The sequence below is a fragment of the Hippocampus guttulatus genome, chromosome 20, assembly GCF_054856545.1.
Source record: "Hippocampus guttulatus isolate MCC_2025c chromosome 20, RoL_Hgut_1.0, whole genome shotgun sequence".
NCBI classification, from domain to species: domain Eukaryota; kingdom Metazoa; phylum Chordata; class Actinopteri; order Syngnathiformes; family Syngnathidae; genus Hippocampus; species Hippocampus guttulatus.
The window spans coordinates 9,131,864-9,146,361 of record NC_141280.1 but is presented as its reverse complement, the minus strand read 5'-3'; the positions used below and the strand labels follow the sequence as shown (position 1 = coordinate 9,146,361).

General features: G+C 43.0%; 1 protein-coding gene across 1 annotated transcript in view; it reads left to right on the top strand.

The window, feature by feature from the left end:
- The first annotated feature begins 956 nt into the window (after positions 1-956).
- The window catches only part of LOC147187931 (NHS-like protein 1), a 74,560-nt gene continuing 61,018 nt past the window's right edge, over positions 957-14,498 (top strand). Inside the window, exon 1 of the mRNA XM_086099892.1 lies at positions 957-1,430. Within this exon, the coding sequence (XP_085956018.1) occupies positions 1,145-1,430 (286 nt within the window). The 5' untranslated portion in view covers positions 957-1,144. The remainder of the gene's footprint in view (positions 1,431-14,498) is intronic.

Here is a 14,498-nt window from a genome sequence, read left to right as displayed (position 1 = left end):
ACAGTTACAGGTATAGGTTGTGATTCACAGCGTTTTGAATTTAAAGGATTTTACTGAAAGGTGAAAAAGCTTCAAATTGTGTCAAACTTTTACACTTAAACGCGCGTATTGTTTCACTCGATTATTGGCTACTTTTTATCAATAAACGACGTTTATAGGTGTAAAATATTCGTGCTCCTTCCGCAGAATGACTCCGCTCACCTTTTTTTCGTTCATTAGTTTCATGACATTCCAAAACATTTTAATAAATTAGCACAAATTCATTCCTGCTATGCTATTTGAGTCCCATTACAAACTTTAATATATTTAATTCTGTTTTCCCTACATTGGTTTTCTTGAATGACTACATCTAGTTATTTTTTCTTGTATTGTGCATGGGCATGAAACACATTTTTCTCTGGATTTAATTGTGTGCGTGCGTGAGGAAAAATATCACATTTTGCATGGGTAACGAAGGACTCACACTGGTAATATAGTTTAAGACCTTATGTCAGGCAGAAGTACGAATTGTGAAGACTTGGGGCAGATGAGTTTGCATTGGTAACACATTGAGACTAAAGAAGCAGTTCAACCAAGAGAAATGCTGCAAATATAAAAGAATTGACTCGGAAAAAATGGACACAATGTAATGGAACATGCATCAAAATTTCGGTTACAACTGTAGGTCAATTCAATCTGAGAGCGTTTAGGTCAGCACAGGTGCCAGTTCTGGTTTTCCCAACATCCTTTATTGCTCTTTGCTGGCAGGTAAACTTTGCTTTTGTTTGACTCCGGTTTGTTTGACTTTAGGTGCCAGTTTTGGTTTTCCCAACATCCTTTATTGCTCTTTGCTGGCAGGTAAACTTTGCTTTTGTTTGACTCCGGTTCCAGCGTCTAACAGGTGGTTGGTAGTTTCTCCGGGTTTTTCTCCCCCCCCCTTTCTCTTACTTTCCCTGTGTGTGCGTGTGTTTTTCTCCCTTCTGCCAGCAGCCTGTCCTCCACACGGCGTCTATTTGAATTTGAATAGACCAGTCCAGCTGCACGAACATGGCGGGATTGGAGGATTACATTCAAATAGCGAGCGCCATATCGCGGATTGCGTCTTTGTAGTCTTTATAAAGAAAAAAAACATACTTTCAAAAAGTGCGCTGGGAGAACCTTGACGATGCCTTTCCACCAGAGGACCGTCGAGCCGCAGCGCGTGAGCAGGTTGCCGGCCCGGGGCAAAGCGAGGAAAGCGGCGCCGTTCACGTCTCTGGGCGAGGTGGACTGTCACACGCTCACCAACATCATCCACCAACTGGCCGACCTCTCGCGCCTGGCCGCCGACGTCTTCCTGGGCATCGAGTTGGAGGCGGCCTCTGTATCCCGCAGGTCGTGCCGGGTCCAAGGACGCCTGCGCGCAATGCACGCCCGAGTCAGTCTCCTGCAGGCCAAGAAAGTCCGAGTCCGTAAGTTTTGGCAAGTCCTGGAAACATGTCATGTGCACTGTAAGACAATCACGAAGTCACTGACTGTGCTTAAATGAAAGAAAAGAGAAAAATATACTTAAGTTATCAATAGAAATGCATTGCTGTGAACTGTCGTAACACGGATACAAGTCATGCTCACAACACTGCACATCTATGTAATGCTCGCTTCCAACTGTTTTAGACCAAAAAAAAAAATCTGGAGAGTGCAGTTTTACCTTTCAACTCCCAAACATGCTACAATATTGACATAAGTCAAACCCCGAAAGACGGTTTAATGCTTTTTAGACTGTTAAAAATGGAAATTTAATTTCCCAAATTTAAAAGAACACGTGCTGCCAAAGCGTCAAAATAAATCAGTCAGTAACTTTCGGCTTTCTCTACTGAACAAACTACAATCACCGCACTTAGATTTTGAGTCCAACAAACGTGTGAAGTGCACGACATTGTGTTTTACACTTTCAAAACCAACACTTAAATGTAAAATTCTACATTTTAGGCTTCAACTTCCAAGCTGCGAAAAGTTGACATACAACAAGTCAAAGTATGTAAGTTGTTGCTTTATACTGCACAACTACGTTCACGTACATGTATTCGGACCCACTACCGGTTCCCAGACCCATATGTTGGGAACCCGTGTCTTGAAGAATCATCCTTCTTTCCTGTCATTCTCACTTTGTGCAGAGTGAGGAGAAACTGAGGCCGTTGCGGAAGTTTCAATGAACCACATTCCAGCTTGTGTGCCTGCTACGGTTTCCCCTCTGCAAAACATTCACACTGTACAAAGATCACAATGCTCCGTTTTGAATGACATGGTCAGGGAGGTATTAATGTCACAATGTTTATTATTGCAGGAGTGTAGAACTGCAAGAGCTCAGCGTTTGCAATGTCGATTTTCCCATAGCTAATAATAATAGTCTGTCGGCATCTTAAAGCCTTTATTAACTGTACGGACCTGTTCTTAAAGTCATATTTTAACATTCTTACCAGTAGCTGTCATACAAAACAAGTCAACCTTTCTTATAGAGCCCCATAATAAACAACTGCAAATGCAAACAACGTACATAAATACAAACAAAACATAAAACTCAATAATAAAAGAAAAAATGGAGAAAATCGATGGAAATATGCTTCTATTGCGTAAATTAGTTGTAGTCAACACAAATCCATTGTAATCCAAGGACCCCCCCATATGCTGTCGGTATTTTGTCAGAAATCTGTCGAAAGCATGCTTTGGTTGCGTTTTCAATAATAAGAAAAATAAATAAAACATTGGCGAGAGGTCTTGATGGTGGCTTGTGTACATTGCGACGTCGCCACATCATGCAACAGCAATTCATGTTTTTAATGGCTGCAAAAACAGGAGCTGAGACTTGCAATTCATGAAATGTTACGTTAGGTGTTACGTTACTGTAAAGCTGAAAAGCGGTGAGGTGCCACCACCCTACTAAGAAACTACGACTACTCTAGTTGCTATTAAACTAATGAAACAAATCTACCAAGTGTGGTACCACTTGTTCTATTTGGTAGTGTAGAGAGGTGACAGCTCCCGACTCGTACTAACGGCGGCGTGAGCTCCTGTCAGAAGTGATTGATTTCCACGCAACCGACTTGACCATCTGTGTTGTTCAAAGGGAGGACAGGAAGTGTCTTCATGACAAAGCCACAGCGCGCCAAAATTGTAAGGGAGAGGCTGGGGGTGGGGGGGTTGCAACTTTGACGCCCGTCACGGCTATTGTTGTTTGGCTATCGCTGCCCGCCTGCGGTTATACATTAACTCAGACTTTGATTTGTACAAACGGAGAATGTCCCAGCCTGTCATTCGCTCAGAGTCACTGAAGACACACCAAAATGTTCAACTAAACTGAAATGAAAGTCCACAAGCTTAACGTAAAAGGTGGGCTTCCAGAAATGAGCATTGATGTTATGTAAGGATACACTTTCAAACAACTTTGACGCACGTGGCGCGGTAACGTGTACAAATAGATCGCACAACAATCCTCGCTCGTTGTGAGAAGTCGAAATTGGCGCCATCCAAGTAATTTATGCATGTGTGAAATCAACTCGCTCCAATAATGTGACACTCAAGACAATTTTGCGTCATTTTTCCTCATTGGAGCCTGAATGGATTTGGTGGGATAATGTAAGTGTGGAATGGAATTCTATCACTTCTGCCGCCCTGATGTGTTGAAATCATAATTGGAGACCTCAAACCAAACTCTGCTGCTGACGTTTATGTACCAAAAAATATGAGCGTCCAAGTTACTGTTCTGCTTGACATGCTAGTTTTCTCCGCATTTTGCTTAAATCATGTTTTGGGTAAAACCAACCCCCATCTTCTAGTACTAATTACTAAAGCACCAAAAAAAAAAACAAGATACAATTTTTTTTCTTTTCAGCTAAGAGAATTGCATTAACTTTTTCTTTTGGTAGGTTTGGTGCGTTAATTGTCATTGAACGCAGCGCTCTACGGGCTTTCAAAAATCTGTCAAAATGCTCTGAAACAGCTGTCAACGAATGAATTAATGGCACTACTTTGCTTTCCTCTTTGACGCGTATCCTTTGGCCAGGTGTGAACTCTGGTGGGGACAAAACGAAACTCTTTGAAACGATTTTGCTTGTTGAAGGAAAGCCTGCAATTATTGCGAAATATGTCGCCAAGTAGGATCGAGAAGACAAGCCCTTATTTAATTCCACTCAACTTCTGACTCATTGTCTATCGTTTTATTTTAGCTCGTCTTGACTGCTTGTGACTCACACACACACACACACACACACACACACACACACACACACAGATTGATAGACTGAGCAAACAGAGCCAAACAAATGCGACGTGTGATGAGAAACTGATTGAATGTTACGCCACAAAGATGTGTTTAATGGTGCAGTCATGATGCAGCAGATAATCTACTGTTGTCACATGCTAGCCCTTTGCTGACCCTGATGATTTTTCTCCTATTTTATTTATTTATTTACTACCTTGGGTGTTTTAGTTCTTTTTTCAGAAGGAAGTAGAATCAAAACTGTCTGAGTAGTTTTTTTTTTTTTGTCTTGGGACAAATCCATTTAGCATCACGTCACTTTGCGCTGTTGAAATGAACAAATTATTTGAACAGGAAAATGTAACTTCCCCCTCCTTCTCTTGAGTGGATGGATAGTCATGCCACGAGTGGATGCAGTGGTTTGGAAGTGCAGGTCAGAGGGGGAACACCTGACGCTCCGGAGTCAAGAGTTCAAACCAAGTCTTTTATCTTGCTTGAGTTTCCTCTGCGGAATCTACACGGGTCACCTGTTCTCTGGTTGGCTGCTCCAACATCTTCACGCACGCTGACACACTGTCAGAGTGCAAACAAAAACAAGAACAGTCCCTCAGCACATCCATGGTAACGTCATCCATGGAAGTGGTTTCCACTGACAAGCTGTAAGTCAAGTTCATTGTAGTGTAACGGTACAAGACATGCATCATAGCACACGGCAACAAGTTTGTGTATTCTTAATGAGAGTACACAGTCAACCTTCGCCTTTACGAGGGGGTTAGGGAACTAAGGTGCAAAGAGCAGACGCCACAACTAAAATCTTAACGCTTGTTAATATCTCAATCTAAACCAGGGGTGACAAACTCATTTTTGTCGTGGGCCACATTTTAGTTACCCGTTTCCCTTGGAGGGCCGTTATGACTGAAACCAAATTAAAAAAGTCAATAATAATGGTTTATTGTTTAAGTTACTGTAATGAGGCTTTTGGTTCCAAGACAATGTTTACAAAATGTCTCTTATTTATTACATATGAGAATTTTGAATTTTGGCTGAGATTTTAGCAAGCATCATGCAAGTTGACATGCTTGATCTGCTTCCGCGGGCCACATAAAATGACGTGGCGGGCCGCATCTGGCCCCCCGGCCTTGCGTTTGACACCAGTGATCGAAACGATCAGTGTTTATTTGAAAGCGTATGAGAACCTAAAGAGTTGAACAAACGGGCAAGTGTCCAGAACACGGAATAAGGCACTTGATTTAACAAGGCAGGTTTATAAAAGGCTGTGAAGTCACCAACATTCATTCATTCATTCATCTTCCGAACCGCTTGATCCTCACTAGGGTCGCGGGGGGTGCTGGAGCCTATCCCAGCTGTCTTCGGGCAGTAGGCGGGGGACACCCTGAATTGGTTGCCAGCCAATCACAGGGCACACAGAGACGAACAACCATCCACGCTCACACTCACACCTAGGGACAATTTAGAGTGTTCAATCAGCCTGCCACGCATGTTTTTGGAATGTGGGAGGAAACCGGAGCACCCTGAGAAAACCCACGCAGGCCCGGGGAGAACATGCAAACTCCACACAGGGAGGCCGGAGCTGGAATCGAACCCGGTACCTCTGCACTGTGAAGCCGACGTGCTAACCACTGGACTACCGGGCCGCCAAGTCACCAACATTTCGGCCGCAAACATGACACTTCCTGTCAGCGCTTTTATTTGAAGCCAATTGGCACCACTTTCTGTGCCCTATTAATGGTGTGATGCTAACTTTACGATCGCAGGGAGGCGTTCCCTGCATAATTGTTACTTTTTTGTGATGAAATTATTGTGACTTGGTCACAAAGGTACTGCAGTCAGTGGGATCTAATGTCTTGGCTTGTCAACAAGTGATATTAGTCCAATTGGACAGGCGATAATAAAGTTAAATATCACAAATGCACGTGGGCTGGAATAATGACAAGCCGTGTGTGTGTGTATAGAGCCTGGCCTCCTGGGAAATTGCCAGAATGTCCAGATTTACTAATCTGGGCCTGGTTGACTGTAGCTTGTAGCTCCGTTTGATTTGACATTGAATTTCATTGTTACTGTGTCTGCAAGCAGCTAATGCAAGATTAATTATGGTTAACCGACGAGTGCCGCCTGTCATTTATTGCACACGTTAATAGGGGAGTGTTCTATTTTTACGTGGAAAGTAGGTTGCAGTTGTAGTAAAGGTTAATTGGCAGCTCGGAGCGGACAATGCAGAATTCTATTTTACTGGCACAACTGATACTAAGTCAGAAGGCAAAAAAAAAAAAAATGGTGGGGCCGTCACCTTTCTAGAGCCATTTCGGTTTGATAGAAAATTAGAGGTGCAATGTTTAAACAAGAAGTAATCCATTGTCAAATTAATCAATAATTGTTTTTAAGAATCGATTAACCGTTCAGGAACCTTGTTTAATTTTGTCGCAGGTCTGCCTATAAGACACTGAGACATCTTAACCTCTCACTCAGCTCCTTCTAATAATACTAATATTAGTTATTCTACACCAGGGGTGGGCAATTATTTTTTGCATAGGGCCACATGAGAACCAGAAAATATTATGGAGGGCCGGATCAAAAGGTTGAACTAAATTCGACATAATATTAATTGGATTTCTTTATTTAAAAAGCAGTATTTTGCATTTTTTGGCACGTTTTTCAGACTTTAAGAGTACATTATTCCGTCGTATCGAACGGGATTTGCTTGACTTGGCGCTACTGCGGGCTTCCGTATCGTCTCCCCCTTCCTCCCTATGCTCTGCAACTTCAAGTAACTGTGCCACCTGGCGTTGAAATGCCTGTCATTACAAGTCCAAATGAAATGAATGCAGTCGTTGACATCGAACCTTAATTGTGTACCAACCTTCGGCGGGCCGGATTAAAAAGACCAACGGGCCGGATTTGGCCCGCGGGCCGTAGTTTGCTCACCTCTGTTCTACACAGAGGATGAAGAATATGACCGACTAAGGTTATCTTTGTCTGTTTACGTCTTGCTGCACTACTTGTGTTCAGTTTGTTGCTGAAAGGGTTGAACGGCCGCAACATTGATGTATTTAGCATTAGCATTAAGCTAGCAGACTGTAAGGCTAAATGTGTGTTTTAAATACACAAAGTGTAATTGTGTTATTTTTTTTTTGTTTGTTTGTTTTTTAGTTTGAAAACTTTGGAAACTTCTTGTGAATTACCTGGTTGACTTTGGCCTCTCTTTCCATCCTGAGCAGAGCAGCGGAATTGAAAAGGCAGACAAAACCGAATTTTTTTTGTGTCAAACGAAGCCCAATTGCTTCTGTTGTGACAATTTTGTGGGGTATCGTATTGGAGAGGCTTTTGCTCCTCCGGCGACCCCTCAGATATTTATAGATGTCTTCTGTTTGAACCCTGCTGTCATGTGACATGTCTTTCGCACCTGCTTATCTGTCGGCGGCCATTTCTCGCTCAGGCGGGCTCCGCGCTTAATCATTGTTGTTGTTGTGGTCGTCAACAAACATTGCTGTTTATGTTTAAAGCCTCCAAACAGTGTGTTTGACTACACAACACTCCTCTGTTTATAACTCCTTGAAATTTCCCTTTCTTTCTTAACGGCATAGGACGAGGGAAAATTCACACGCGATAATGTAGTAAAACCGCAAGCACTTGGCATTTCTTCCAGCCCCACCTCTTTATTCCCTTGTCCTTGAGTGCTCTGACCCTTTAGTTATTTCCCACGTGGTTCATTCCATGAAAAAGAGTCGTCCATGTCTTCTGGACGAGGGCGACCTTGTCCCACGAAGAACAACAGCGCCGGGGGTCATGCTGGACAAGTGATGAAAAATGGCGGGGGTGGAGGGTGTCGTTTAAGAAAAGAGGAGGAATCCTGCCGTTGAACACTATCCGAGTTGTGTGTGTGCTTGAACTTGTTGCTGGCTTCTCTCACGCCTTCCCATGCCAAGGATTCAGGCGCTGCCCTGGCCCAGGCACAAAGCGCTTTTAGAGCCTGAAAGATCCATGGGAGAGAGATTGACAGATGCTTCGCGCTTGCAAGCGGTGTTCGCCATGCAAAGTGAAGATGAAATAGTGGTCTGAAATGAATTTAGCAAAAAAAGATGTCAAAACAGATGAGATATTTTTAGGACGACAGAACAAATTGTAATCCCGCCACAGGTAGTCAAGGGTAGACGCGGCCGCGTGGGCACTTTGAGTTTTTTTATCGAACGGTCACAAAATAAACACACAACAAGCAATTTCAGGTCACAATGTCATCCAGAGTAGACAAGTTTTCGAAGCTAGATAACACTTTGTCAACGTACCTTAATATTTTCTTTAGCTGACACAAGCTCAAAATAGTGATCGGATCTCCAGTTTGAAAACGCAAATCTCTCTCCTTCCGCCATTATTTTTCATGTGGTCCAAATGTGACATGACGCATACGTAATGGTCAATCTCCCAGTCGGGAATGTGAAATTGTGAACTCCCATAATGCTTCACTTCAAGCTGTAAACACTTTAGTGCCCCTTTCTAATGTATTCCATAATGTATGTAAATGGAAATATTTTTCACAGATCAAACACCTCTTGTGAATTTGACCATTCAGCTTTTTGTTGGCACACACCAAGTTGTGCAAAGAATATATTACTGCCTCTTACAAGCAGTGTAAAAGGGGCTTTTGGCAAGATGTAATCAAGTGTTTGTTGCGGGCAATGCGAAGATTTGGAAACTTAATCCTCGAGGTTGCAACCCCTGGTTAGGCGGAAGATTGAAGAGACGCAGTTTTGCATCTCTTGACTCCATCAATGCCCTCAGCCGTTGTTTAGGCGCAAGAGAAATGTGCTCAATTCCCTGATGTTTTCCTCTGGAGAGCCAAATAGTTTCGCCGGCCGCAGACCGCAAATCTCATTTGGAATCTGTCTGGAAACAGACGAGCTAATTTTGCCAGGATGAACAAAAGAGGTCTGAGAACATCTTTACAACTTGTGTCTTCGCGGCCACTTAAACCGATGCCACATGATTTTTGTTCCCCTATTATTTCCCTCCTTCCGTCTTCCATTTGCTTCATATGCTCCGCAGACCATTTTCCCTGTCTCCTCATCCGTCCATCCTCGGCGCTTTGATGTCATTGCTCGCCATTGTGCCGAGCAACCACAAAGGCCGCGCACCTGCTCGGCCTTGAGCTTTTTATTTGCCCCAATCACAACAAATAAGATCAAAATGGCTAAAAAATAAACCATTGAAAACAATTATGTAACAATTATTGTCAAAAAAGTTGCTTGTTATACACCGGAGCCCTGCTTTTTGTGTGAACCACAAATAGAAAGTTTCTGCCCAAAAAAAATGAATGCTGTCCTGTAAATGATTATCAATGCCTATCATAGTTTAAAACCATGAATACGCCGCAAAGTATGATCCCAAAACATTTCCTATATAGTCCGCAAATACACAACCTTAGAAGATAACACTAATAACAAATGATTTAACGCGCTTCCTTGCATTGTTCATTGCAAAGAACCGTGCCCTCTACTTTGGATACTGAAATATTAATCTATTGTTTGCATTTTTTTTTTTTTAGCACTTTGTAATTGTAAAATTGTTAACCTCTATTTTTAAAGGTCAACGTCGGCTCATTTGTTTTCAATTCACGATGTTTTGTTATTTGTCAAATTGTATTTTGAAAAATCATTGTTAAATTGAAAGATTTTGATATTACTGTTGAATAAACTGACAAATTTATTACCACAAACAGCAGAACCGTGGTACCGAAAATTGGTACAGTTGAATACCGGTATCGATTTACCATGCTTGTCAACCCCCCCAAAAAATGAATAAATAACTATGGCGTAAAACAATGAACATTTGACTACATACACAACAAAGCATAGTGGCTCCAAGAAGCGTAGCATTTAGCGCTAAAGTGGCTAGCACCTCAACGTTAGCCGTAGGCTAACCGATGGCTCCACGCAGTGACAACACCAACTGGCGGTCATTTGGTCAGCAAGGTTCCACAGATTCAACTGGTTTTGCTCCCTGTTTAGTCCTAGTTTGGCATCATGAGCCATGTACATGCGGGCACCCGCAGCGGCTCTTCTTGTTGCATGTTGTCTTGAGAGGGAAGAAATTTCATCTGCGCTCTATACAGCACATTTGACAATAAAGTTGTACTTGATACTTGATACATGATCTTTTCTCTTGCTAACTGTCGATCACAAACAAGGCCGCTGTTAAATTTGTAGTTGGATTTTGTACTCGTTCCTTGAGATGCTGACGTGAACCAAGGGGAAAGCGTGTCCCCGCGTCGGTGACATGCTACGACGCCGCACACTCCTGATTGAAAAGATTCGGTGGTCATGCGCGGGAAGGCAGCGTAGCAGAGCGTCAGGCTACCAAACGGATGTCCGTGAAATGCGCGCTGAAGCAGGTGGTCGTGACATATCAAGGTTATTGTTATCCTCCGTATGTGCATCCAAAGCTTGTGAACACACATTTGCGCACGCATACGCTTGAGTGTTTACTGCATATATGCTGAGCCGATGACAGCTTGTGGAAAAATAAACGGCGGCGTCTTTGCCGGCACATCTGTCACATGTGCTGTATGAATATGGAAACACAAGCTGCCGCCTTTTTGATTCTTATTAGACTTTGTTGAAACGTGTCTCGCGCAAGTGGACAAAAGCGCGCGGGAAATTATCAAGATTTTGGTTTGACGGATAATCCCGAGAAAAACTGCTAATAGTTTTCTGGAATATATTTTGTCTTGGATATTATATTTTAATATTGTCCCTCATTTTTCTTTTTCTACACTGAGGTAAGCGGTATCAAAAATGGATGGATGGATAATTTTAATTATCATTTTAAAATCTGTTTTAAATAATTTTAGGTAATAATTTTACCATCCATTTTGTAATCCGCTTCTCCTCAAGAGGGTCGCGGGCGTGCTGGAGTCCATCCCAAATATCTTCAGGAGGTTTTCGGGGTACACCCTGAACCGGTTGCCAGCCAATCGCAGGGCACACGTAGACCAACAACCATATGCGCTCACAATCACACCAAGGGACAATTTAGAGTGTTAAATCTGCCTGCCACGCATGTTTTTGGAATGTAGGGAGGAAACCGGACGAACCGGAGGAAACCCACGCAGGGACGGGGAGGAAATACAAACTCCACACACGAAGGCCAGGGCCGAATTCAAACCCTCTGCACTGTGAGGCGGACGTGCTAACCAGTCGACTACTGTCCCCCTCATTTTATTATCTCTCAACTTTTACCTTAAAATCATTTCAATTAATTCACGAGTGTTACTTTTTCTTTCTTTCTTTTCATAATTTACTATATTTACAGATTTTACATTTTATTTGTTTATGGAACTCCGTTTTTAAAAGGTGAAAAAAACTCGGGACATTTTCTGTAACCTAAACTATCCGCTTTTAGCCGGTTGCTTCGAATTGCGCAATTGCTGCACTGATGTGTCTATTAATTAGCTCAAGAAAACACTCCTAATTGGATTTTTCTCTTCCCCCTGAAGCACCTTGGCTGGTCATCCATCTCACTTAGCGGTCGACCAACAAATTGTACTCTGTGTGTGTGTGCGTGTGTGTGTGTGTGCGCGTGTGCGTGCGTGTGTGTAAGTAACACTTTGACATCCACACAGGCATCATCATGGACTATAAATGTCCAGTAGAACTAGATAACAACCATGAAATAGTAATTTTCATTGCGGCATTCCATCGCTAAGAGTCGTAATGGTTTGTGTGTGTTTATGTTTCCCTCGGGGTTTGCCTGCAGGCCTTGTTGATGTGCAAAACATCAACTCTGTGTGTTTCTATTGACGGCTCGTGCCATCTTTTTTTTTTTTTTTTTTTTTTTTTTTTTTTTTTTAAGGGCTTGTTGGTACACATAGGTGCGGCCCTGTGGAAAACATTGCCTTGCGCGTGTTTGTGGTCAGGACAGAACAGGCCGTGCGTCGCTTCACATGAGGCAAAATGGTTGTGTGTCTGTGTGTGTGTGTGTGTTGGGGGGGTCGCAACAAAATCTTTATCACACCGCAGGTCACAGGTTGTGCAAACAAGGTGTACTGGCAGCGCTTTTGGACATTTAAGAGGCGCCCCATTAGACTTCAACACAAAAGAGGCAAAATGACACACCCTGATGTTTGCACTCATCGAGAAGAACGATGATTTGTTCTGACATGTCAGCAATTCACCGGAGCCGAAGAAGTGGAGTCCAATCTGAGATTCTCTTCAGCTAAGTCAACTTTATTTTACGATGTATAGCCCAAAACACAAAAGAGTCTCAAGGGGGCTTCACTAGGCCACAGTTGACAGCGATCAATGACACTTGCGTTAAACCTACCAGTATCGAAAGCGCATCTCCAAAATCGCTATTGTTCAGAAACTTTGCTTGAGTTACCAAATATCGCATTGCGTTATGCCCTATTATTGCTGTCATATACCCTCTCACACCGACATCAACACAACACAACCCTAAAATCATGTTAAATTGTAAATGAATGAATGAATGAATAGAACAATCAAATATTTATCATGCCACGACAAAATAAAGGTATTCTCTCCCGTTGCATTTTTTTCCTTTCAAACGGTACACAGCGATATTAACTTGAAAGTGATTTGAGCTGGGCAGCCCGGTGGTCCAGTGGTACGTCAACCTCACATTGCAGAGGTCGTGGGTTCAATTCCTGCTCTGGCCTCCCTGTGGGGCGTTTGCATGTTCTCCCTATGCCTGCGTGGGTTTTCTCCGGGTACTCCGGTTTCCTCCCACATTCCAAAAACATGCATGGCAGGCTGATTGAACACTCTAAATTGTCCCGCGGTGTGAGTGTCGGCGCGAATGGTTGTTTGTTTCTGTGTGCCCTGTGATTGGCTGGCAACCGGTTCAGGGTGTCCCCGCCTACTGCCCGAAGACGGCTGGGTTAGGCTCCAGCACCCCCCGCGACCCTTGTGAGGATAAGCGGATTGGAAAATGGATGGATGGATGATTTGAGCTGCAATGCGCTCTGATGATTTGCTGTATTTGCTGCTGCGTGTGTCGCATTTGCGCGTGCGCTTCCCCCCGACACTAATCCAGAGTATTGTTTTCATTGTTCAGATGTTTTGTGACATTGTGTGCGCGCGCACGCGTGTGTGTGGGTGGTCCTCCCGTGAGTACACGGCGAGAACGACAGATTTTTCGAGTCACTGATGAGGATTATGCGAAATATCATTTCATACATCTAGGGCATGCTTAATCTCCTGAAGCTTTCTTTTGAGGCCGCACGCCTTAATTGTCGCGGCCCCCTTGGACAATGTACCATACTGTACTGTACATGTAGTGTGTTTGTGTGTGTGCCTTACCTGTCACTTGAGGATTGCGCAGGTGAACACAGCTTTGCAGTGAAAACAGGTCGGGCGACATTTTGTGTGTAATTTGTATGAAGTTGACTTAACCAAGAGTTGGAAAATGGCCTTGACAGAGGCCTTCTGAAAAACTTCAGGTAAACTTTTGAAACACCCATAAGCATATTAGCGCACATTTTTAAAAAGTTTTACTTTGGTGCCTGTCCTTCCTCTCTTGCGTGCAGTCTTCCAAAGAAGAAGCAAAGCATGCTTGCGTCATGCTTTACTGTAAAAGGGACTTCCAAAGCAAAATTGCATTTTTAAAAACCATAATATTCAATGCAGGAAAACAAATGTCCGCTAACACATCTAATGTGAATCGCCAAAAGATTGGCCGAGTGTAAATTAGGCGCTTAAAAGTCCTCAGTGCTGTCCCTCATGTTGTGGCACAACATGCTGTCGCAATGAAGGCCACATTTCCTTGCCTCAAGTAATATTCTAGCTTTTGCCTTGAAATTGTGCTCAGTGTCAGTGTTTTCCCACATAATAGCGTGCAAAATCCAATTACGTGTGTTATTTGAGTCGCTGCTCTCCGAGTGGGTCCAGTTTCGTGTTTAATAGTATCCAGGCACAGCGATACAAGTGTAGTTTCACTGTGCATTGGACACCACTTGTAAAGCATCCAAAATGTCCCTCAGAGCGACAACATTTTTCCCCGAGGGGATATTTTTTGTGTGTGTGTCTTCCCACAGTAGTTGTGTGTGCTCAGACATTTATCACACAGTCTCCATGTGGTACAGAACATGCCTACTATGCTTGTTATACAAAGCGATATCGGAGAAAAATGGTCTTCAATAATATTGTACTTTTGATGCATTTTTATGCATATTGTAAATACATCTTTGAATAGAATGTATAGAATGAAACGGTGTGTGTGCATTGTGATGAACTCTTTGCAGCGTCTTCTGGTG